Genomic DNA, 26,439 nt, shown 5'->3' on the forward strand with positions numbered 1-26,439 from the left:
AAATGTTGGGGGATGGGAGGGTGGGAGCATAAGAAGGATGGAGGGGATTGGGAGTAAATTGGGAAAGAGGAGCTCAGGGTGAGGAGGGAGAAATGCCACAGAGGTGAGTGATTGGGTTCCCCTGCAGTGAAGAGAGTCCTTTAATAGAGCTGCTGCACACCAGTCGCTACGACAAACGCCACAGGATTTTGCGCTATGGTGTATTCTCTATCAGTGCTGCCTGAATACAAAAGGGTAGCACATGACAATCCATGCATGAAATACAGAGGGAAAATGGCATCAGGTTGAATTACTCTGAGCCCAATTTTTTAATAGGGAGGACTTTATTGAAATCAGGAGAAGCCCTTCAAAGTTTGCAGTAAAATCCTTTTTTCTCTATGCAATCTAAGCCAAAAAATTCTTTTCCAATCCAGCTTCTAGATTACCATTTATATGTTTACAGTATCAAAACCTTCCATAACCTTAAGAACGTCCTAGGTACCCCCTGCAAGTCAACCCCACAGTCCATTTTAGAAACAAATCTATTTAGTGTTCCATGATGGATATAACCTCCCAATCTGGTATCATTTTAATACATTTCTTTTGCACCTTCTTGAGACCTATTCATATGATACAGAAAGCAGATCGATTTACAGTCCTGCATGTGTGGTCTAACCAAGGTTCAATGCAAGTTTACAAGTTCAGTACAATTTATTGCTTTACATTTCTAACCCTCCATAAATAATTCAGTGATTTGTTTGCTTTTCTTATTAACATCTTTAGATGTCTCTGGATTTGTATCCTCAGGATTATATTCCTACCAAAATATATAACTTGGCACTTACCTACATCGGTGCTCACTTGCCATTTCCATACAGTTTCTACTAGTTTATTAATGGATTGAGTCATGCTTGCTTCAGTCTGCCACCTGGACTCTACCTCTGTTTGGTCCTGGTATGGTTTTGTGGATCCAGTCATCCTTGTCCTCCTAATTCTGGAGGATTCAGAATTCAGAAGGATATAGTGAGGCCTCTGATGGCATTCAGCTGAATCTCCACTTCTGGCCTTTGATGGCGCACCACAATCAAAGCTTTTACATTTGTTTTTAAATGTATTTGAGAGAAACATTTAAAACCCATTAAAATAGATTTACATGATTTAAAAAAGTTGGAGATTATTATTAGTTTCAGCTGCAGCTGAAAAATACACAGCATTAAAGAACATTTTCCCATCTTGCACCTGCTTCAGATTATGCTATGTTATATTATCTATAACATATGGCTAGAGTATCTCCCATGGCATTACTTGCAATTGTTTTAATAACATAATGTTCTTGAAGGAAACTTTTAATTTCAAATAATATATACTAGTATTTCTACTCAATCTGCCTTGAGGGCAAAGGAAGGTTTTAAATGATGGCTTCAATAACCACTCATACAGTTGAACATATTCCCAGAGCAATTTAAGTAAATTCTAAATTTGTCTGTTGCTAGGACAATTGTTATAGTAACAAACTAGAAATCTCATTCAGTAATGAATAAAAATGTGAGGGTAAAAACAGTTATTTTAAAACATGGTGCTGATTAAAACTAGATGTGTCACCTTTGTTCAACAATTTCCTTAGTTTATGCCTCCCGTTTCTACCAAAGCATCTACTTTCATCAATTTTCTAAGGCACTTGCTATTCTACCAACACTTTCACTTTTGATTGGTTGGTATCACTTTCACACGTGCACATGCATGCTTGCAATTTAAATTGCTCTCTTTCTACTTTGTTGAAGGTGGAATTCATCTTGAATGATGGCATAGTTATATCAATGTGAGAGAATATGTTACAAAATAGGGTGCTGATTCAGTATCAACAATCTTGTACCACTGCCCATGATCAGATTCACCCCAAGATGCTTTTAACTCAATAACATCATCGCTATCTCTCAGATTGATTGCTGGCAATTTTCAGGGTTATCCCTTGGTGGTATTCCATCCAATTTGGTCAACAGTATGAAAATTTGACATGTTCCACAACAGCAGATTACCTGATACATCATTGCCCAATGAAAGAGAAGCTTAACCCCATTTGTCACCAACTCTTTTCCTGTCCTTAACTAGTCAACCTTAAATTAAAAAAATAAATTCTTTAAAATAGTCTATCTCCAAAGTTCGTGTTTTAGTTTGCTTTAAAGTTATTTGGAGCAGAACCTTTTAATTTCTCCTGTAGATCAAGGCTTTGAGTTGTAATACCTAGATTGACAGTAAATTAAGAGTCACTTTTTTGTCACTGGTTTTATTAAGTAAACAGATGGTTTCATGAACCAACTTAAGAGGGTTTAACAAGCTGCCTGTGTTTCCTAAGAATGTTATTCATGTTGAGGATGGCATGCTGGAAATTGTGGGCATTGTAACATCATCTAACAATGATTACTATTCAAGATTTATAAATTCTAAAAGCAAATTCCTTATGGTATCCTATTTTTAACCAATGTTGCACTTAGTAGCTAGTGACAGTCCATAACAATGGGCAAGAAGATTCCTACAGTATATATTTTTGGTTCAATTTGTTTAAATGGTAGCTGCTGACAACCTATTGCTGGTTTTCATTCTTGAATGCTGTTTCCTGATTGGTGGAATTCCTATTTACTGTTCAAATTTGTTTCTATTTAATAGTTATAAAGATTGTGAGCATATGGAAAATATCAAGTGTGATGAATAGACAGGAAATGTATACGCTTATTTTTAACACGGTACATCAGATAATGGTCTGTTTTACCTTCCATCACTGGTAAATCATTGGCCCTGATGTATTGCCAGTAGTACTCTCAGATTTTTTTTATGATGAGCAATAGCAGGACAGGTTTGTAAGCAAAGTATAAAACTGATATATCTAGCATACATTTCCTGACCTTCACGCTAATTAGTTTCAATCTCAAATTCCTGTCAAATTTCATAGCATGAACAAAAACTAAGAAACTCAGTAGGACAAGTTAACAACTATGACATCTTGTAATTAAAAATAATACCTATGCTCAGAAAGATGATGTGATTTTTAGAAATGAAAAAAAACAATCTTTAAACACTGAGCTCTTCAGTCCTGCATATCTTATTTCCAATATGGGATTCCGGAATGTACAGTTCCCTGACAAAGTAATAGTTAAATATCTGAATGATCTAACCCTCTGTTTACTTAATAAAACCAGTGACAAAAAGTGACTCATAATTTACTGTCAAAATAACAGAAAGGATTGCATTCACTGTTGTTTTACCAAAATGAAACATGTTCTTTGGGTGAAGAACCTAAGCACAGTTAAAGACAGAAATTCAAAACTGTTGTTTGAGATGAAATGTTCTGCTCTTAGTTTTGTTTAAACAAGGCATTTTGTTGTCTGCTCACCAGGGAAATACATTGAAATCTGGTCTGCTGCCCATGTTCATACCTCCACCCACCACCACACCCCCCTCCCCCAAGCACCACAAACAAACCAAACTCAAAGACCTTCAGCATGGCCAAACCACAAGGCAATGTGGCAGATCTTGAATTCCCTGATAGCCTTTTGATAATCAAAAACATTTAAAAATAGTTCAAGGTGATTGAACTAATTTTTAACTTTTTCAAAGTTAATAAATTTACTTAGAAATAACTGTTAGAAATTAATTTAAAATATAAAGATAAAGAAAAATAAACCACTTATCTGCACTTGTCATTTTAATCAATATTAAAAATTAATTTTGCAAGCAACATTTTGGTGAGTGCCACCTTAATTCTCCATCTGATTCACATTCTGATCTAGTGTTCATAGAGGCATACAGCATAGAAACGGGCCCTATAGCTTACTACATCAATGCCGACTGTTGTACCTACCTGTACTAATCCTGTTTGCCTGCATTAGTTCGTAACTTTCTGTGCCTTGGCTAATCAAGTGCCTGTCCAGATGCCTCTTAAATGTTGTGATTGTATCTGCCTCCACCACCTCCTCTGGCAGCACCTTAAAGATGTCAACCACTTTCCCCTGTGATCTCTAAACCTCCTCCCTCTCACCTTAAACCTATGTCCACTAGTTTTACACCCCCACCCCTCCTCTGGGATCTCCTGCACTATTATAACACCATCTATTCTTCCAGGTGGCACATTGCAGCCTTCCAGACCCAGTATTGCATTCCCCAACTTGGTACTTCACTTTCTGTGCCTGTATCAGGACTGGACAGTCTCAAGCTGTAAACCATCATTCTGTGATAATTAGCTCATTTTTTCTCTATTCATTAGCATAGTCTAACCTGCTGGGCATGTCCCAAACCCTGTATTTCACAACATTTCACACTTCTTTGTTTACATTGTCACACTATTAACCCATAGACTGCAGGACCTCTACAATTTATCCCCACAGCAACTCTGACCTCACCCTTTCCTAGATATTCCCTTTAACCTCTAAATTCCCTTTCTCTCCAACCCGTTTTCTCTGCAACTTCAAACTAATTAGTTTTTTTCCCCCCCTTGCTCAGGCCTGATGAAGTATTTTCAATTTCAAACATTAACTCCTGGTTCTCTTTTCACAGATGCTGTCTGACCTGCAGAATGTGTTCAGAATTTTCTGTTGTTATTTCAGATTTCTGGCAGTTCTTTGATTTTCATTTCATTGAATAGTCAATTTTTGGAATGGACTCTTTGTGAAGTTGGTGGAAACAATTGGCACTGGTCTACTTAGGAGCAAGTTAGATGGATTACTTTTAGAAAATAATTTGTGATGTGAGTGATTTGATTTGTGAGACGTGGTAAGCATAGCATGATTGGATGTAAAATGGTTTCCAAAGCTCTTCACCACTGGAGTTTCTTTGTGTAATTTCTGGATAGGTTGTGGACTAATTAACAGAAAGTGATTGCAAAATATTTGAACAAAAAATAAAACATACTACAAATGAATGAAATAATGAGAACAAATGGTAGTTTATTGCTGAGTTATGATGTTATAAACCTTTTGAATGTCAAACACACAAATTATTTTGAATCTCTAGTCCATGATACTTTTGAAATTGATTTGCATCAATAACTTTGTCAATCTTTTAAATGACTTCATTCATTACCATCGCGTTTTTGTCAATTAATAGATTCGGACACTTTGTTTAATACTAGAACAGATGCTGATCAGTTAGGAGAGTTAGAGAAGAAGCCATAATTTAGATAGTGAACTACAGATTATGATTACTAGCCTGTGCTTTCAGCACAGGTAGAAGTTTTATGGTGAATATATCAAAAGGTACAACATACATTTATAACTTTTAGTAAAGATTGCGTTTGCTCCGTTCTTTCAACATATTGAACATCTCTGCAATGTAGTCCACATAGATTAGTATTTTTAATAATACTATAATTGTTTCACTTTTACAGACGATGGGTCAGACTCTTGTTTGGACGAGAATTTCCTCTTCAGGATCTCTTGGTGATCTGGGATACATTATTTGCTGACAGTGTCACCCTGGATTTAGTTGATTATATTTTTCTAGCAATGATGTTATACATAAGGGATGTCTGTAAGTATATGCACACCTATAATACTTTCACATAGTGTCAATGCTAAAATAAGAATTGTGAGATACTTTAAGAAATACTTTATTTCAGTGTTGGAATTGGATACAACATAATTGCCATTCCAGAGACATGACCACAGAGTGATCAATGCTGGAAGCTGAATTTTCAAGAATATTCAATATTTAGAAAGTATAGTCAAAATAGAACAAGTGTGGGTGGCATTGTTAGTAAAGTACGAAAGAAGAGCAATGATGAGAAAGGATATTGGCTCAGAAAATCAAGATATAGAATCTGTTTGGGTGGAGCTAAGAAGCACCAAGACCTTATCAGTAGGCCGCCAGATGGTAGTGGTAAAGTAGGGGTGGCATCAAATGGGAAATTACAAAGGTACGTAAAAATGGTTGAGCAGTGAAAGTAGCTGACTTTAATCGAAACAAATTAGCAATAATGCTCAGGGATTGAATTCCAGGAATGTGTATGATGTATTTTTTTTAAACCAGTATGTTGGAAGCCAACTAAGGAACAGGCCATCTTAGATTGGGTACTGTGCAACAAGAATGGGTCAGTTATTAATTTTTTTTGCCGGGTCCTTAAGGAATGAATGTGGGAACTACAACTGCCTCACTATCACAAGGGACAAGGTATTAGAAAAAGTAATTGGACAAAAGGCAGACAAGTCACCCCAAGGGTTTTAAAGACAGCGGCTAAAGAGTAGTAGAGCCATAGACTGAAGTATTCCAGGAGGATACTAACAGTTTGGAAATGGTTTGTTCAAGAAGCAAGGAAGGTAAAAACCAAGTAACTATAGCCTGTTACCTTAAGATCTGATATTGGCAAGATGCTGGAGTCTATAATCAAGGAAGAAGTAGCTAGTCATTTAGAGAAGCTTAATGTAATCAAACCAAGTCAACGTGGTTTTATGAAGGGCAAATCATTGTTGACAAATTTGCTGGAGTTTTTCCAAGGATATATCAAATAGCTGATAGAAGGGGACTCATAGACTTAGTGAATTTAGATTTTCAGAAGGCATTTGAGAAGGTGCCATATGGAAGGCTGGTGCACAAAACAGGAGCACATGGCATTAGGTTTGTTAGCATGAGTTGAAGATTGGTTATTACATAGAAGACAAATAGTCAGGATATGCAGGGTTTTTTTTAGGTGGGAAGGATGTAACTAGTGCCCGAAGCATCAGTTCTTGGCACTCAATTATTTCTGATTAATATCAATGATTTGGAGGATGGGGCAGAGTGCAAAATGTCCAAGTTTTGCCAAAGTCACAAAAATAGGCAGAAAGGCATGTTGCGGTGAAGGTATCATGATGCTGCAACAAAATATAGATATAGTTGAGTGAGTGACTGAGTGAGTGAAAACTTGGCAAATGAAGTTTAATGTGGAAAAGTGTGAAGTTATGCACTTCAGTAAGAGGAATCTAAAAGAATCTTATCTAAATGGAGAAAGATTGCAGATGATGGCAGTACAGACATATCTTGAAATATATCCACATTACAAAAGAGGAGCTGCTGGCTGTCTTAAAGCACATAAAGAGATGTAATCCCTGACCAAGAGTATCCAAGGACATTGTGCAAAGCCAGGGAAGAAATTGTTGGGGCCCTAGCAGAGATATTTGTTTCATCGTTAGCCATGAGTGAGGTACAAGAAGACTGGAAGGTGACTGTGTTTTTATTTAAGAAGGGCTGCAAGGATAAGCCAGAGAACTACAGGCCAGTGAACCTGGCATCAGTGGTGGGAAAGTTACTGGAGGGGATTCAAGTGACAGGATCTACCTGCATTTTATAATCAGCATAGTTTTGTGCATGGGAAATCATGGTTCACAAATTTGAATTGAGTTTTTTGAAGCAGTCATCAAGAGAATTGACAAAGGCAGGACGATGGATGTTGTCAATGTGGATTTTTAGCAAGGCCTTTGACAATGGTAGGCTGGTCCAGAAGGTTGGATCACATGGGGTCCAGGATGAGCTAGTTAATTGGATACAAAATTGGCTTGGTGGTAGGAGTCAGAGGGTTGTTTTTCAGATTGGAGGCCTGTGCCCAGTGATGTGCAGCAGAGGTCAATGCTGGGCCCACTGTTGTTAGTCTTCTGTGTTAAAGATTTGGATGAGAATGTAGTTGGCATGGTTAATAATTTTGTGGATGACACCAAAATGGTGGTATAATAGACAGTGAAGAAGGTTATCAACGATGACAACAGGATCTAGATTAACTGGGAAACTGGGCCAAGGAATGGCAGATGGAATTTAACTCAGACAAGTATGAAGTTTTGCCTTTTGGGAAGTTAAACTCGGGCAGGACTCACACAGTAAGTGGTAGGGCACTGGACAGTGTTGTAGAACAGAAGGACCTTGGGTTACATTTACAGGATTCCCTGAATGTAGCAACACAGGTAAACAGAGTGGTGAAGAAGTCATTTGGCACGCTTGCCTTTCCAGCTGTACGAGACATTGGTGAAACTGCACTTGGAGTATTGTGTGCATTTCTGGTTGCCTAGCTATAGAATGGATGTCCTTAAGCTGGAAAGGGTGCAGAAAAGGTTCACAAGCTTGTTACTGGGACCGGAGGGCTTGAGTTATAGGGAGATACTGGATAGGTTGAGGCTTTTTTTCCCAGGAGTGTAGGAGGCTGAGGGTGACCTTATAGAGATATATAAAACATTCAGGGGCATAGATAAGGTGAATGGCCACAGTCTTTTTTCCAGGGTAGGAGAGTCTAAAACTAGGGGGCATAGGTTGAAGGTGAAAGGGGAAAGATTTAGAGGGAACCTGGGGGACAGCTTTTCACACATGGATATGTGGTATGAGCTGCCAGAGGAAGTGGTAGAGGTTGGTACAATTACAAAGTTTAAAAGAAATTTAGACAGGTACATGGATAGGAAAGGTTCAGAGAGATACAGGCCAAACACAGGCTGATGGGACAAGCTCAGGTAGGTAACTTGGTAGGCATGGTTGAATTGGGCCAATGGGCCTGTTTCTGTGCTGTCTGATTCTATGACTCTTTCTAGGTGTTCTTGTTCACAAATCACAAAAACATAGCAGCAGGTGCAGCAAGTGGTTAGGAGGGTAAGTGGCACAATGGCCTTTTATTGCAAGAGGGCTGAACTTTAGAAATAGGGAAGTGTTGTTACAATTCCACAGGGTACTGGTCTGGCCTCACCCAGAGGACTCTGCACAGTTTTTGCCCCCTTATTTAAAAATGACATGCTGGCTGTGTAGACGATCCAAAAGAGCTTCACCATGCTAATTCCTGGGATGAGAGAATTGTCCTATCACGAGCAGCTAAAGCAACTAAGTGTATATTCTTTGGAGTTGACAAGAATGAGGGATGATCTTATTGAAACGTGAGAGGGGACATAACAGGGTAAATGCCAAGAAGTTCTCCACTAATGAGAGAATTCCAAATGAGGGAATATTATAGGGGGCAGTCATTTAAAACGGAGGTGTGCAGGAACAACTTCTCACAGAGGATGGTGAACCTCTGGAACTCAATACTGCAGATGATTGTGGAGATTAGATTTTTGGGGGTATTTAAAGATAAATAAGGTCTGGGACTGGCACAGAAAAAGAGATGAACCCTGGGCAGATCCGCCATGATCATTTTGAATGGCAGGGCAGGTATGAGGGGCCAAAAGCGTACTCCTGCTCCTATTTTCTTAAGTTCTTTCTCAGGATGCCAGTCAGAGACTAATTAGGTTCTGCAGAGACCAGTATTTGGTGCCCCAGCTATTCACAATTTATGTCAATGATTTGGATGAGGAAAGCAAAATCGATGTTTGATAACAACACAAAACTGGGTAGGATTGTGAGCTGTGAGGAGGATTCAAAGAAGCTTCAATGTGGTTTAGAGTGGGCAAATACTTGAGCAATGGAGTACATTGCAGATAAATGTGATGTTACACACTTTGGTAGAAGAAACAAAAAGGCAGACAATTATTCTATTGTTTAAATAGTGAAAGATCAGGAAATGTTTGTGTACAAAGAGACCTGGATGGCATTGTGCACCCATCATTGAAAACAAACATAGAGATGCAGCAAGCAGTTAAGAAGGCAAGTGGAGCATTGGCCACCTTTGCAAGATAAAGGATGTCGTGCTACAATTATACATGGCCTTAGTGCAACCTCTAAATCCTATGTGCAGTTTTGTTTTCCTTACCTAAGAAAGGAAATACTTGCCATACAGGGAGTGCAACAAGGTTTTACCTGACTGATTTCCAGGCTGGCAGGACTGCCCTATGAGAAGAAAATTGGTCATTTCAGCTCTTGAGTTTAGAAGAATAAGAGGTGTTGTCGTGGAAGCACACAGAATTCTGTTTGTGGGTAGGATATTTCCCCTGGCTGATGGGTCAGACTGAGATGAGATTTTTTCCATTCGGGCAGAGGTGAACCTGTGGCCTTTAGTTAGTGTAATTACTGGGAGATTATTGATTATTGATAATTATTTAGCATAGGTCAAGATGACACACTGCTCTAGGGTAGCATTTTCTTTATTTTGTATTATTATACACAGCTAAACTGTGCTAATTGAATTAAATGAGTGTGATCCTAACTGCTAATCTGTACATTCAGCCCATTGTTAAATAAAGTAGCTTATTGATGTGTAGCAGGCTTCATATTACAGCATTGGTCTCATCTTTGGAATGCAAGAGAAAGAGTTTTCCACTCCAAGTTTCAGGGATGGGAAGCAGTGTTATTAGTAATTATCTTCATAGAGTCTTTATGGCCAGAAAAAACACTTTAGCCCTTTTAGTATCTAATCTACAGTTAAATAGATGTTTGCATAGTAGGGGAATTAAGGGTTATGGGGAAAAGGCAGGTAGGTGGAGCTGAGTCCACGGACAGATCAGCCATGATCTTATTGAACGGCAGAGCAGGCTCGACGGACCAGATGACCTACTCCTGCTCCCATTTCTTATATACTTGAGTCCATGCAGACTTTTGGTATAGCAATCCAGTCAATCCTTCCAATCTATCCCTATAGCCTGCAAGTTTACTTCCTCCGAGCACATATCCAGTTTCCATTTGAAATCATTGATGGCTCCCTTCCATCACCCTCATTAGTAATGGGTTCCAGGTCTTTGCCGTTCACTGTGTTCATGTTTTAAAAAAAAATTCTTCCTCACATCCCCAGGGATCTCTTGCCCAAAACCTTAATTCTGTGTCCTCACCTGGTCCAAGTACCATGAGTTGATGGGACCAGCTTTATTTTGTCTACCTGTCATTATCTTGTTCATTTCTATCAAATCTCCCCAAAATTGCTCCTTGAGCGAAAGGAAACACCCCCAGCTTCTCCAACCTGTAACAGACATCCCTCTTCCTAGGGACCATCTGGTTAAATCTCCTCTACATGCTCAAATACCTTCACATCCTTCCTAAGTGTGGTGACCAAAACTGAGTGCAGTTGTCTGGTTATGGCCTAACTAGAGTTCTATAAAGCATAACTTATCTGCTTTTCTAATCATTACCTCCATTTATGAAGCCCAAGATCCCATATGCTTTGCTAATTACTCTCTCAATATGTCCTGCCATCTTCTATGTATGTACCTTCACATCTATGTATGTGAATCCCCAAGTCCTTCTGTTCCTTCACATTCTTTAAAACTGTCCCATTAAATTACTTCTCCCTATCCATTTATCATCATCTTACAACACTCTGCATTAAATTCCATTTGTTACTTGTCTGCCTATTCCTACATCATGTTTCAGTTGATTAGTGTTATCCACACATCTAGGTTTGGCATTGTAGTCAAATTTTGCAATTTTATTGGATATTCCAATATCCAAGTAATTTGTATATATCCAAAACAAATGATCTTACCATTAACCCTTGGGAAATACCACTGTCAACTCTCCTCCAGTCTGAAAAACAACCATTTATTATGACGTGCTATTTTCTGTCATTAAGACAATTTTGTTTTATCAAAGCTGACAGTGACCCACCTATTTCATGAGCTTCAAGTGCATGATTATGCTCATGGAATGATTATATAAGAATGAGAAATAAACTTGAGAGTCAATTAATACGAATGAATCTAAGAAAGTTGATGTTGCGTGTACATTGTTATGTGGAAGACTGCCACCTTGTGACTAATCATTCCGACCTGATGCAAATAACTCAGTCCCCTGTATGTCCTGTTATATAAATATAGCATAGCTTTTGTCTGATGTGTATATACTCTTAGAGAATAAGATTAAAAGCAGACTTTAATAAAGATTGATATCTTATGGCTTTATTTTTATAACCTTAGGCAATATTCATATTTACAAATACTCCAGATGTTTGGCAGATTAAATATCAAAACATGCTTCTGACCGATTCAATTGCTGTTTTATTAATATTGCTTTCAAATGTCAAGATCATAAGTAAACTATAATCATCTAAGTTTTGTAAAGATGCTGCACTGTGTAGTTTAGCACGCAGAAAGCACTAACTTACATTATTAATGTACCATGTGTTTTTGGCTTTAATGACTTTCACAAAAAGTACAGTAAATGGTCACAAGAGAACAAAAGTATTATGGAAGACTGAGCACGATAAGCGAGTGCTTCACAAATGAAACCAGATGTATGAAATTACAAGCTGTCGGATCAGAAAGGAAGTGAAGATGATGAAGTGGTTCTCACAGTAGAATATAATTATTTGTTCCAATCACTTACTACTTTTGCTCATAATTTTTAAATATCAAGGTCTGCAATGACAAAAAGTAAGCAACTGCAGTCAGAATGTATAACATTGCCGTAAATGTTTTTATTCCCATCTTTTTAACAAACTGCTTTTAAGATAGTACAGTAATAACCTCTGCTGAAATATTGTCAGATAGTTAACAGAACACCTAAACAAAACATATTGAAGGACTCCAGGATTATGAGGAAAGCCAGTGATAGTTTTCTGTGATTTTGTATTACACCAGTGTATCTCTACTTATTGTATAAAGTGGCATTATCTTTAAGCAAAGCTAGTTTGCAAATATAGCACCATGTACACCATATTTTGTCATTTGTGTGAAGAATATGATGCAGAATGTTTTCCTGCCAAAGCAAATCAGTTGGACAAAAGCCTTCAATGCTTTGCGTTTTTAGTTCATAATTTCTCTGTCTACTATAGTTAGTAAAGATTTGCAAATATTTGTGTAAGTATATATACAATGTGCACAAATTACTTAAATAAAACACTTCTTTTTGTTATATTTTCCTCAGTAATTGCCAGTAACTATCAGACTTGCCTTGGATTGCTTCTCCATTATCCTTCTGTAGAAGATGTACATTCTTTAATCCAGAAGGCACTCTTTTTAAGAGATCCAAAGGTAACAAAGCATTTCTTAAGGTACATGCTCTCAATGAAAAAGAGATGTTTACAGAATTATACTGTTCATTAAACTCTGAGATTTAGATGTATGGAGACCTAATTTAAAATAATAAGTAATCTGAGAGAGATGTTTAATATTTAGGAAATAAATTGAAATCAATTAACATGCAAAATTCTTAATTCCAGTTGCTATTAAAATTACTGTACTTAAATCTCCGTAGTAAATGACAATATATTATATATAAGAGTATATGTTATAAGCATATGCATTACATATGTTAATAGTACATTCTATGAAGAGGGATAAAATCAGCTACTAACAGTTTTACTAGAGAGAAAAACAAGAATATTGTTGTGGTGTCATCACTATGGTTTGCTTGTTTTACAATGGTCATTTGCTGGCCTATAAAAGGAAGAAAATTTTCTGAATTATTGTACATTTGAGGGCACATCTGTAACCAGAGGGGTAATAACTCATCAATTATAGCCTCAGAACGGCAGTCAATATTTGTTTTATTATACCCACGAGCTAAATTTATTTTTCAAATGGGAGATGTTTTCACCCATTTTGAATGGTTAATAGCCTGTGCTTTGTGGTCTGTTCACTGAAGATTATTGCCTACTGTCATCAGTTATTTGTCAAGAGTGAAAATATTTTCTCATGTATAATTTTCAGCAAACCATGTATTTCTGAGCAAAACTACTAAGTGCATATTCTGAACAATATAGGTCTTATTAACATGAAAACTATAAGCAATTTCCAGCAATTTTCTCTTAAAATCTTCTCACTGGTGTTTTATGCTTCTACATGGTCATTAATTTGGTGTTCAGCCTGTTCTGTGATTTCAGTGTGTCAGCCTTGGCTCAGTGGTAGCAATGTTGCCTCGCAACCATTGGATTGAGTTTACGTACCCATTACAGATGTTTTTGGCTGATATTTCAATGCATTGCTGAACTACACTGTCAGGTTGAATTGAGGTTCCAGCTGCCCTCTCTGATGTGTAAAAATATACCTTGGCATTTTTTTGGAAAAAGTAGGCAAGTCCTCATGGTATTTTGGTTAACGCCACTAAACAAATTATTTATCATATTACTGTTTATGGAACTTTGCTTTGCATTAAAGGAGTAGAAACAAGTCCAAGAGGGGGAAAGCACAAAGGAGATGTGTGAGGCAAGTTTTTTTTACACAGAGTGGCAGGGGCCTGAAATGCACTGTCAGGGGTGGTGGTAGAGGCAGATAACATAGGTGCGTTTAAGAGACTCGTAGATAGGCACATGAATATGCAGAGAAGGGAGGGATGTTGTCAATGTGTGGGGAAGAAGGATTAGATTAATTAGGAGTCATTGGTTTAATTAGTTGGGCGCAACATAGTGGGCCAAAGGGTGTGTCCTGTGCCATACTGTTTTATGTTCTTAACCTATTTTTTTTTAGGGTGCCTCATCTTAATTGATAGTAGCATTAGAGGTAGAAGTGTAGATCTGTGTTTTTTGGATGTTGGATGCTGTACGTTGTTCAGTAACAACCTGGAAGAAGGAAATGCATTTTTTATGAAATAACTTTTTCTTTAAAGAAATGCTATCTTTCTAACAGGGTAGGACAAGGATGCAAAGAAAACTTAGAACTCCTATATGAAAGAGAAAGTCAGTAGAGAGTAATCCATTCAGGAAAAATGGCCAGGAATTTACTGTTGTAATGAAGCAGAACTGTTGGTGCCTGCAAGTGCAATTAAATGCAAATCCAGAAGTAGGTGCCAGTGATTTTCTGCTCTTCCAGAGGGTGTGCTGTTTGCAGTCTTCCCAGATGTATTTCACATAGAGTCAATGATTTGATGTGAACTTCAACTTTTTACACAATACTCCCACTGTAAAGACTGTTTAAAATGTTAGGCCTAGTTGAATGTGGTGTAACTAAACTTTTGATGAGTAATTTTTAATTATTTCCGAACAGTCTCTCTGGTAATGAAGGGTTTAGTTTCATTCCTCCATTCCTTGAAAATAATAAAGATTTTGAAAATAATAATGATACGTAAAGTTAGTTATTTTAGCCTCCACCTTAAACTGTTTCAATCTTTCTTTCGTTCTTTGTAAAATGATTAAAAGAGGAATTATGATCTGTGCTTTTTACTTCCTTGTTTCCAGTCCAGAAAACTTCTACAACCCAATTAGCTGATTAGCCCATTTGAAGCAACTTAAGATCCTCTATAGAAAGCACCAAATTGAAAGTCATATTTGAATTAGAGAAAATGATGCCCTAGAGTTTGCTAAACCTTTGTGGGCAGCTTTTGTTGAAGTCAGTTTCAAGGGACATTGCTTTGCTTCAGATGACAAAATATGAACCAAAGACCAGAGAATTCTTGCTTGACCCATTTTGTTCAATATATTTTGATTTAACATAAAATTATTACCTTTATAGATAAATTATTACTAGGGACATAGTTTTCTACAGCACAGAAACAGGCCCTTCGGCCCAACTCATCCATGCCGACCGTGATGCCTATTTACACTAACCCCATTTGCCCACATTAGGCCCAAATCCCTCTATTCTGTTCCTATCCAAACACCTGCTCAAATACCCTTTAAACACTGTAATTGCATCTGCCTCTATCACTTCTTCTGGCAGTTCGTTCCACGTAACCAACATCTTCAGTGTGAAAAACTTGCCCCTCAGATCTCCTTTACATTTCTCTCCTATCGCCTTAAACCTATGCCCTCGAATTTTAGAGTCACTCACCCTAGGAAAAAGATACTGACTGTCTGCATTATTTATGCCCTCATAATTTTATAAACCTATATAATGTGACCTCTCAGCCTCCTATGTTCCAGTGAGAATAATTCCAGTTTATCCAATCGCTCCTTATAAGTAAAGTCCTCCTTTCCAGGCAACATCCTGGTGAATCTCTTCTGCATTCTTTCTAATGCCACCACATTCTTTCTCTATTGTGATGACCAGAACTGTACACAGTACTCCAAATGCAGCCTGACTAATGCTTTGTACAGCTGCAACATGACATCCTAATCCTTATACTCAGTGCCTCGGCCTTTGAAGGCAAGATGCTGAATGCCTTCTTTACTACCCTATCCACCTATGTCACTATTTTCAGGGAGCTATGAAGTTGCACCCTGAGGTCCCTCTGTACATCAGCACCTCCTGAGATCCCTGCCATATCCAGTAGATTTCCTGTCAGTATTTGACATCCCAAAATGTATTACCTCACGCTTGTCTGGATTAAATTTGATTTGTCACTGCTCCGCCCAACTTTCCAACTAATCTATGTTGCTGTGTATCTTTTCACTTACTATTCCACAAATTTTTGTGCTGTCAGCAAACTTACTAATCAGTGATCCTACGTTCTCATCCATCAGATATGACAAACAACAATGGTCCCAGCACCGATCCCTGTGGTACACCACTGGTTACAAAAAGCACTATACAGAGGCAATCCCAGTCAATACAGGGAAAGTTACTATCACTACTATAACCCTATTGTTTTTACACTAGAAACAACACTAATGTTCAATCCTAATTTTGAATCTGTGTTGAGCTTCATCCCTACAAATTAATCGGGTCACATCATTGTCAGTAATCATCAACTCGTTTCCCTGAATTTTTTCATTTGATTTTACTGAGATTGCAACTTTGGATAAACCAGTAACAGCTTCATAGCTACACAATCCTGGGGAAATATATCAGTGCACTTTGTTCTTTGGAATAAAATAGTTTCTCAGGTCTGTGGCAGAGAATTAGTTTTTTCTAACATTGAAGAGTACTTTGAACAAAAAGTAGCTCCCTAAGCATTTTCTTTTTAAAATTTCTGTTTATTAAATATAACTTTATATCTTAATTACTGAGCCAATACAAACTGATACATGTGAATGAAGTTATTATTATGCTCATCACAAATAAACTAAATTAATTTAATCAATCGCTTTCCTTCTGTAAAGTAGTTTATCAAAACATTTTCTGGAATAGTTGCTGAACATTTAAAGTGTTTTATAACTATTTAACCAAGATTTACCAAAAACTCAGTAAATCATCTACTGCTGCTTTGAGAGTACTTCTGTTGCTGTGGTGCTTATTTTGACCAGATTGTTGAAATTACTGTTTTTAAAAAGTATAGAATAATAATGTATAACAGTGAAATTTGATTTTAAGTAAATAGCATATTGTAATATTGATGTTGAAAGAGCTTATGCTGAAAGGAATAATTGAAGTAGAAGCAGTAGAGCAGCAAGAGCTGACCTTGATGATTTATGGTTATGCTGCCTTTTAGTATGCAGCTAGGCAACCACCGTTGATAACAAATGCTTCACATTGCAAAAATGAAAATCGTAACTAGCTACTTTATTGAATAACAAGTGAATAAAACTAAAGCCCATATTATTTTTGAACTCTGGTATTAAATCTGTGACATTGCCAGTTAAGCGGTCGTACCCATTAATAAATCTCATTGTTTTGCACTTTTTAAGCATAAACTTCATTACTCACTTAAGGGGTATATTGACATGCCAATGTAATGTATTTATATATTATGAGTTATGTATTTCCCAAAATTTAACAATATTTTTTCAATCATTGGAAGCCTGAAGGGCATATCTCCTACTGATTTTTTTGTTAATATTGTAACGTTAAATATTATATCCCTTGAGTTAAAGTATCGATACAATCAGCTGCTGCCATGCAGCCTGATAAAATCTGTATGATTACTTTAAATGTATCAATAATGTATCTGTAGTATCTCAAGAGCTCAAAGTTCAAATGTATCCATTAATATATAGGTCCTCCCCAGGTTATGGCAGTGTTGCATTCCTGTTAACTGTTCTCAAGCCCAACAGTTCGCAAGTTGGAAATGCAGCCGCGAACCAAGTTCCTACATGGCAGAAGGTGCCTGCAGTCCTGCAGCAAATCTATCCCACCAGTCTCCCAAGCACTTGTTCATATGTACAGACTGTACATAAGTTAGCCATACGTAAGCTGGGGAGGACCTGTAAACATTCATTTATAATGCAGTTAGAGACCATTCAGCTTAACATTCTAGTTTCATCTCCTTTGCGGAATTATACAAATAACCTCATTCTCTTATTTTTCCTTATTTGTCCAATTTACATTTTATTGTTACATTTGAATATACTTCCACCACCCTTTCAGATGGAGCTTTCCTTATAATAGCAGCTTAGTGTTTTAAAAAGATCCCTGTAACTTCTGATTCTTTGGAAAACCCAAATCTGTGTCCTCTGGTTACTGATTTTCTGTCACTGAAAACAATTTTTCCTTATTTATTCTGTCAAGATTCTCCGTGATATTGAAAACCTCTTTCAGATCTCTTCTTAAACTTCACTGCCATCAAAAGAACAACCCCATTTTCTCTATAACAGTAGCAAAGTACTGCAGGTACCACAAAATTGTTGAGCAGCTTAGACAGGATCTGTGGAGAGAAAACAGTGGACATATCAGGTTGATGCCCATTTATCTGGACTGGGAAGAATTAGAGGTAAATTGTTTTGAAGATGCAGAGAAAGGGGAGGAAAGAATAAAAGGGAAGGAATGCAATTAAGCTTCTAGTTGTCTTTCACTTAAATTCTCCATCGCAGTCCCATTCTGACATCTCTTACCTCTGTGTCCTGTATTATTCCAATGCATCTTAATGTAAATTAGTTTATTATTGTCAAATGTACCAAAGTGCAGTGAAAAACTTTGTTTGCAAGCCATCCATACAGATCATTTCATTACGTCAGTACATTGAGGCAGTACAACAGAAAACAATAACAGAATGCAGAATAAAGTGTTACAGTTACAGAGAAAGTGCAGTGCAGGCAGACAATAAGGTGCAAGGCCATGACAAGGTAGATTGTGAGGTCAAGAGCTCATCTTATTGCACAAGGGGACCATTCAATAGTCTTACAACAACAGGATAGAAGCTGTCCTTGAGCCTGCTGGTACGTGCTTTCAGGGCTTTGTATCTTCTGCCCGATAGGAGGGGGAAGAAGAGAGAATGTCCAGGGTGGGTAGGGTCTTTAATTATGTTGGCTGCATTATCGAGGCAGCATGAAGTGTAGACAGAGTCCGTGGAGGGGAGGCTGCTGGATTTTGTGATGTGCTGAGCTGTGTTCACAATTCTCTGCAGTTTCTTGTGGTCTCAGGCAGAGCAGTTGCCATACCAAGCTGTGGTGCATCCGGATAGGATGCTTTCTCTGGTGCATCTATAAAAATTGGTGAGGTTCAAAGGGGACATGCCAAATTTCTTTAGCCTCCTGAGGAAGTAGAGGTGCTGGTGCGCTTAACAAAACTCATCATCTAATCAGGCACATTACAGCCTTTCAGAATTAACACTGAGTTTCACGACTTCAGATAACAGCATTTTGGGTTTTTGATTTCAGATTTCCAACATCCACATTTTATTTTTGAAAGGCAGACCTTGCAGGCCAAGCATACCTGGACCTGATCAGCAAGGCCAGAGCTTCGCAGAATGAAATCAGGTCATGAGAAAATCTTCAGCAGATGGCAAAGCCGCACCCACAGCTGAAATATTTGTTTGAATTTTTAATCACTTAAGCACCAAAACACTCTTAAATAATTAAAGACATCACTGTAAAGAGAAATAATTTTATAAAATCTTGCCTTTTAACCTTGTAGCTACAAAATCTCAATTGAAATTATTGCATTTGTGAATTTAATGGTAAATTTGCAGTCTGCACTCTGCCTGCATGTTTGGGACTTCTACATTTGGAAATGCGTAGGCCAAAGTCCAGGCTTGCATGTATTTGCAAAGTCGATGCTGGCAATTCACCAGATAACTGCCAGCATTTTACCAGCAGGTTTTCATCTACCATAATCTAGTATGTGCTGCCTGAAAAAGTGGTGGAAGTGTATTCAGTAATACTTTCAAAAGAAAGTTGGATGAATACTAAAGGAGAAAACAGCTCAGCTGTGAGGAGTGGGACTAATTGGATAGCTCTTCAAAGACAGGATAGGTCAAATGGCCACTTTCTGGATGCTAACATTCTATGAAATCATTAAGCATCCTCTGTCGATATCTTTAACCTTATTAAATTTCTTTAGAAAATAATCACATTTTCATTGTAATATATTACTGATACCAATGTGCCAGTAGGAAAATATTAAAGGATACCAGGGAGCAACATGTGAACTAATTAAAATTTTACAGGTTCTTTGTCAAGTTTTATTTGTTAAAAATGATCAAGTTCATTAGCTTGATAACAGATGTTTTTTAATAGCCTAATTATAATGACCTTGTTTGTACCCATCAGGTATATAATTTCTCATTGTTGGAACACTGCCCAATTTGCAGTGTAGAATAGCAGTATCACACTTGCAGTGCTAAAGTACAGAAAAATTGCTTGTTTAATTTCAAATACTAGCTGTTCAGACATGACACGGAATGTTATATTTTCTTCCAACTACTGTTAAAGGAGATTTCTGACATTCATGGTACAATGTAGTAGTCCTCCCTAGTATTTATACATATATGTAAGTGGCAGCTCATCATTTAACAGAACCTTATAATTTTCCTTCATCATGAAACATAAAAATCTAATAATAAGGGCCAGTGAATCTGCTCCACAATTCAATAAGGTAATGGCTGATCTGATCTAGGCCTCATCTCCACTTTCTTGTCTGACCTCCCACCCCCCCATTACCTTGGATTCCTCTGTATATTCAATGACTTTGCACCTACAGTTCTTTGGGGTAGAGTATTCTGAACACTCTCAACCCTCTAAGAGAAGAAATTCCTCCTCACCTCCATCTATAGTGAACAGTCCATTTTTCCAAGACCATGCCTATTAGTTCCAGACGTCCTCGCAGCATTTACCCCATCATGCCCCCTCAGAACCATATATACTTAAATCATATGTCATTTGATTTCAAGAAAATCAGGAGGCATAACTGGTAGTTATTCAACAACAGCAATGTCTCACGCAATGGAAACTCAGGCTAATAAGCATCTATTATTTAAGTTATGGCTTTGTCTTATTCATTTTAAAAAAATTGCTGGTTGCTGCTCTGCCCTCAGATTCTCCTGATAGATTAGTCATGTGTATTCCTAATGTGTCCACAACATCTCTTTAGGTGGTACTACTATGAAATGTTTTGTTTAACCACATGCTAATAGTTGTTGTGTGCCTTAACAAAATTAAGAACCAATCCTCAGAACATTGTAGCAAGCTTGTTTAACTGCATTTTACAGCATGGCATCATAACCACAATGCTAATTACTCCACTTTAGAAGAACTAGTTTTTCCACTATGTTACTTCACTGTAATGCACCGGATCATGTTGGACCTGTCACACTGTCCAAATTCTTCTTTGGTTAAGAGTTTGAGGAGATTTGGTATGTCACCAAAGACTCTTACACATTTCTATAGATGTATGGTGGAGAGCATTCTAACTGGTTGCATCACAGCCTGGTATGGATGCTCCAATGCAGAGGATCACAAGAGGCTGCAGAGGGTTGTAGACTCAGCCAGCTCCATTACAGGCACAACCCTCCTACCATCGAGCACATCTTCAAGCGGCAGTGCCTCAAGAAGGCGGCATCCATAATTAAGGACTCTCAGCATCAGGGACAACCCTCTTCTCCTTATTACCATCAGGGAGGAGGTACAGGAGCCTGAAGACCCAAACTAAACAATTCAGGGACAGCTTCTTCCCCTCTGCCATCAGATTTCTGAACAACCCATGAACACTACCTCATTATTTCTTTTTTTTTACACTATTTATTTATTTTTGTAATTTATAGATGTTCACGTCTTGCACTGTACTGCTGCTGCAAAACAACAAATTTCATGCCATAAGTCAGTGGTAATAAATCTGATTGATTCACCTCCATGGTCTGACTTACTTTCAGGTCTGGAGGGCTGAACAAACTGTCAAAGGCTTTTGAACTGTTTTTATTAAATGATTCTGATTCTATTAAAATGACTTTAAACAATTTATTTTAAATACTAAAAATAGCTTAAATACTAACAAGTAAAAAAGCATGAAAATAAAGTGAATTAATTCACTTCCTTATACTTTTTCCAAAGGGCCAGTGACCCCCATTCATTTAAATTGACTTTATTTTCATGCTTTTTTACTTATTAGTATTTAAGCTATTTCTAGTATTTAAAATAAATTGTTTAAAGTCATTTTAATAGAATCAGAATCATTTAATAAAAACAGTTCAAAAGCCTTTGACAGTTGCTGTTCCTCCACCAGTCCTGCTGGTGTAAAGTTGAGCACTTGTGTGCAAAATGGATCCAAACTCTCTTCTCTCTTCAGCATCTCAATGCTCTGCTAGTGGGCTCAGTACTGAGTCCGGCAGCAGAACAGGAGGTCAGATTGCTATGGAATTGCCAGCTGTCAATTTGATTTGATCTGTTGTTACACAGTTCTACAAGTTGAGTGTGAAAAATGTAGGTGATGGAGCGAAATATGCATCTTTTTTTAATCCTGTTATGGCACTTCCATTATAAACCTTGGCTGCCTGTTCTGGATTCTAGCAAATAGCAATGTTTGTTTTTACCAGTATTACTGGTCAGTACAGACACTCAAAGCAAAAAGCCCTGCCTTGGCCATTATTCCTTATGTTGCTGAAAATTTTAAAAACATGTTACAGATGCTATAAATCTGAAATAAAAACAGAAAATGCTGTAAACACTCATCAGGTCAGGCAGCATCTGTGGAAGGTGAAACAGAGTTAATGTTTCAACCTCAAGACCCTTTGTTCGAACATTTTCTGTTTTTATTCCTTATGTTCCAATATAAATCTTTTTGTGATGTACTGATATTATTTATTTGTGCATCCCATTTTGAGCAAAATCACCCAATGGGCTAAAATTGTTCATCCACAAACCCAAAAATTAGGTGGATCTATGCTGAAAGCAAATTAAAAATATATCTTTTTATGCATAACCAATAAACATAATAGCACAGAGTTGGAACCAATAAGGCTATCTGTCCAGATGTGAAGTAATTCTATCATTTTTGCCATCATCTTGGGATTATTTGCAGCAAGGAGTATATCTGAATGTATCCACATAGTCAGAAGGGATCTGAACTGAGATTCAGAGATTTCCTTATACTCATCTCTGATTGTACTTTGTTCTTCTATACAACTGAAGCCACCTGGAAGTTCAAATTCTTCTACAACCTGCTAGAAAAAAATACTCTGAATAGAGTGAACCCAGAGAAAATCAAAACCATTTAAAGTTTGGCAAAGAGAACAAGATAATTCTATAAAACTATTTGCAATAAATGTTTGCTTTTAACTATTTATGTTGTTTGAGATGTGCTGTTTTCTGATATGAGATTTAACATATTGTGTACAACTTTTTTGTTTATTGATCATGCATAAGAAGATACTTAATCAGGTTTCAACGTAGATCCACTGAATATTTGGGTTGGAGGATGAGTAATTTTAGCACATTTGGTGATTTGCTTAAAACAGGTCTTACAGATTAGTACATGCAGTGTGTTGCATGATGCATGTCATCTATATTACGTACAGCATTTACATCACAGCTTTCACAGCAAATTCAGTAATATAAGACATGACCCTGGGCCTGATTTTGAGGACTGCATTGAGATCCAACATAGTTCACTGCTTATATTGTCAAGCATAGATTTGTGTGTAACTACAATAGTCTTTAATCAGCCACAGTCAGTGGGAAAAGTTTATCACTGGTGATGGCCCACAGTAGTTGTTTCGTGTTTCTGAAAATTGAGATGCTTGGAACCTTTCTGACTGTTGACTGATCAGCAGCTTCAGATTAAGTTTTCTGCTCTGTAAATATTTGGCATTTGTTGTTGTGTTAGAGTTATTTGGTTTGGGAAGTTACAGTTTGTATATTTGGCAGGTGTGGAAAATCAATGAGTTGTATTTGTAGTAATGCATTGGTTCTCAATTAACAGGAATCATAATACTCCAGATGGTAAGAGCTCAGTGCTCATTCAAGGATTAACGGTGCTGCTTCTTGACACTTGTAGTTCATTAGTGCTCATTCTTATGGTTGACCCATGAATATTAAGAAAAACTGTGCCATGGAGGGCATTTTATTGTTTTTTCTATTTTCTATGGGTAAGGTGAAAGAAACTGATGTTGTGCAAGATAGAGTCTGAAAGAAAAGTTGAAGCAAAAATGTTTAATGGAAATTATAATTCTCAAAAAAACAGCATTCAAGGTATTATTATTAAGCATTATTTTTTAAGCTCCAAAGAATGTTCTTCGAAATATTTACATAGATTATAAGTGGATACTTGTAGTGTGATGGTCAATATCTGTGCTAATGAGTGAACCATTAAGATATTTTGCATATGATAGGTGATATATTTGTATTGGTATTGGTTTATTATAGTCACATGTACTGAGGTACAGTGAAAAGCTTGTCTTGTATACCGTTCATACAAATCAATTCATTACACTGTACATGGAGGTAGTACAAGGTAAAACAATAACTGAATGCAGAATAAAGTGTCACAGCTACAGAGAAGGTGCAGTGCAGTAGACAATAAGGTGCAAGGTCATAATGAGGTAGATTGTGAGGTCAAGAGTCCATCTTATTGTACTAGGGAACCATTCAATATAATAGCGGGGTAGAAGCTGTCCTTGAGCCTGATGGCATGTGCTTTCAGTATCTTCTGCCCGATGGGAGAGGGGAGAAGAGAGAATGTCCGGGGTGGGTGGGGTCTTTGATTATGCTGGCTGTTTTACTGAAGCAGTGATACATCCGGATAGGGTGCTTTCTATGGTGCATCGATAAAAATTAAGGGTTGACAAAGACATGCCAAATTTCTTCAGCATCCTGAGGAAGTAGAGGCGCTGGTGAGCTTTCTTGGCCACGGCATCTACTTGGTTGTACCAGGACAGGCTATTGGTGATGTTCACTCTTAGGAATTTGAAGCTCTCAAATCACTATAGGAAAGTCATTTGACTCTCCTATACTGCTTCCTGCAAACAGTTATTTGGTACTGGTCCTATGTAAGCAACTGATTCTGAGCAAACACCAACCATGTTATTACAGCTGCACCATATGTGTATTTAGACAATTCCAAATGAGACAGCAATTATTGTATTTTTTGAAGGTAACCTGAGCAGTAAATAATATCCAACATTGTTTCTAGAATTATCAATATTTTAGTTTGTTGACTATACACAGAAAAACATATGAGTCGACCACTTACTCTGTATCAAGGTTGTTATTAAAAGAGGATGTCTACTTGACGGTTGTACCTGTCTGTTTTTTTCTGCTTCATGTCTTTAAGTTGAGTCTTTTAATTGCTAGTTAGGTAAAGTAGCCTAGTTTCTTTGACACCTTAATTCCACATGTCTCCTGTTTTATACATCAACATTATATTTATCTCAGAATACCTTGCCATCTGGGACTAATAACAGAAAAGTACTAGACATGAGAAGGAAAATATTTACAGGGCAAAGAGGAACAAGCAGGGGAGAAGAGCTAATTGGATAGCTCTTTTGAAAAGCCAACACAGAAAATTTAGGCCATATGTCGTCCTCTGTAGAAGTGCAATGCCAGTATTCTTTACAATCTATGAGCTTCCCAACATTACTGATCTCAATTGACAATAATCTCTCTTTGCTGTAATGATAGGAAGTGCTTCAGTTACTTTTAACTTGAGTTGTTTGTTCACCCACAAGGATACCATCTGGTATGTTTGTTGGTTGATGACCCTTTTTAGGTTCTGTTAAGTAATTTATTCAGAAACTGAATGTTGCACAAATCAAGAAGTTTAACAATACTTTTATGAATATCAGCCAACCATGACAAAGTATACTAGTTTGATAATGCGTTGTCAGGTCACGCACTTGAAGTTAGATGACGATGCATCTCAGGGCCTGTTCAGCCGCTAGATCTCTGGAATTCTGAACTGTGGGGTGAGGTGCACCACATCCAGACCCTCGGTTTTATGTTGGGATGGTTGACTGCCATACAAGTGACAAGCCCGTCCATTTGAATGGGCTCAGTGACCCTGTAGAACAAAGTAAATTTGGTATTTCAAGTATAATTCCTATCATTGGTCCTTTAATATTTTGGTTCAATTCTCATGATTTCAAGGCTGTAGACTTGAAAATGATGAATGCTTTAAACAACTAGTACTTGTATAACACCCTTAAGAGAAAAAAAATGGCCATGGTGTTGAACAAAAAAGCATGAGGGAATTCAAACAGAAAATAACTGAGGATTTATTGGAGGTGATTAAAAACGTGATTACTGGGTTAGTTTTGAAGCTTTTGAAACTGGTGAGAAATGTAGCGAAGTGAAGGAAATTGAGGATGAGGATTCTAAAGTATAAATGGCTCAAGGCTTTGCAGTTTAATGGTGGAGAGTTAGAGGTCAGAGTGTCCAGAAATTGAGAATCAGAAGTTACGATTGCAATGCAGGGAGGATCCAAGTTAAGATCATTTGGGAACCTGTCAAAAATAAAAAAAATGGGTTAGAAATATAAATGTTAAAACTAGCCTGAAGACTGTAAAAAGAGCCTCATGTAACCAGAGCAAGGGGGTCTCAGAGGTGAGGATAATACAACACCAGCCACCTTGTAAACAAAAGTGAGAGGACTCAAGGATAATAAAATCAACAGGAAACAGTGGCATAGTAAGTAGAATAATGGC

General features: G+C 37.4%; 1 protein-coding gene across 1 annotated transcript in view; it reads left to right on the forward strand.

Moving 5' to 3' along the window:
- tbc1d5 (TBC1 domain family, member 5) overlaps window positions 1-26,439 on the forward strand; it is a 377,143-nt gene that overhangs the window by 265,148 nt on the left and 85,556 nt on the right. The window contains exons 15-16 of the mRNA XM_052015950.1: window positions 5,357-5,499; window positions 12,703-12,809. Coding sequence (XP_051871910.1) covers window positions 5,357-5,499; window positions 12,703-12,809 — 250 coding nt within the window. The remainder of the gene's footprint in view (window positions 1-5,356; window positions 5,500-12,702; window positions 12,810-26,439) is intronic.

This window comes from Pristis pectinata, chromosome 5 (assembly GCF_009764475.1).
Source record: "Pristis pectinata isolate sPriPec2 chromosome 5, sPriPec2.1.pri, whole genome shotgun sequence".
Classification (NCBI taxonomy): domain Eukaryota; kingdom Metazoa; phylum Chordata; class Chondrichthyes; order Rhinopristiformes; family Pristidae; genus Pristis; species Pristis pectinata.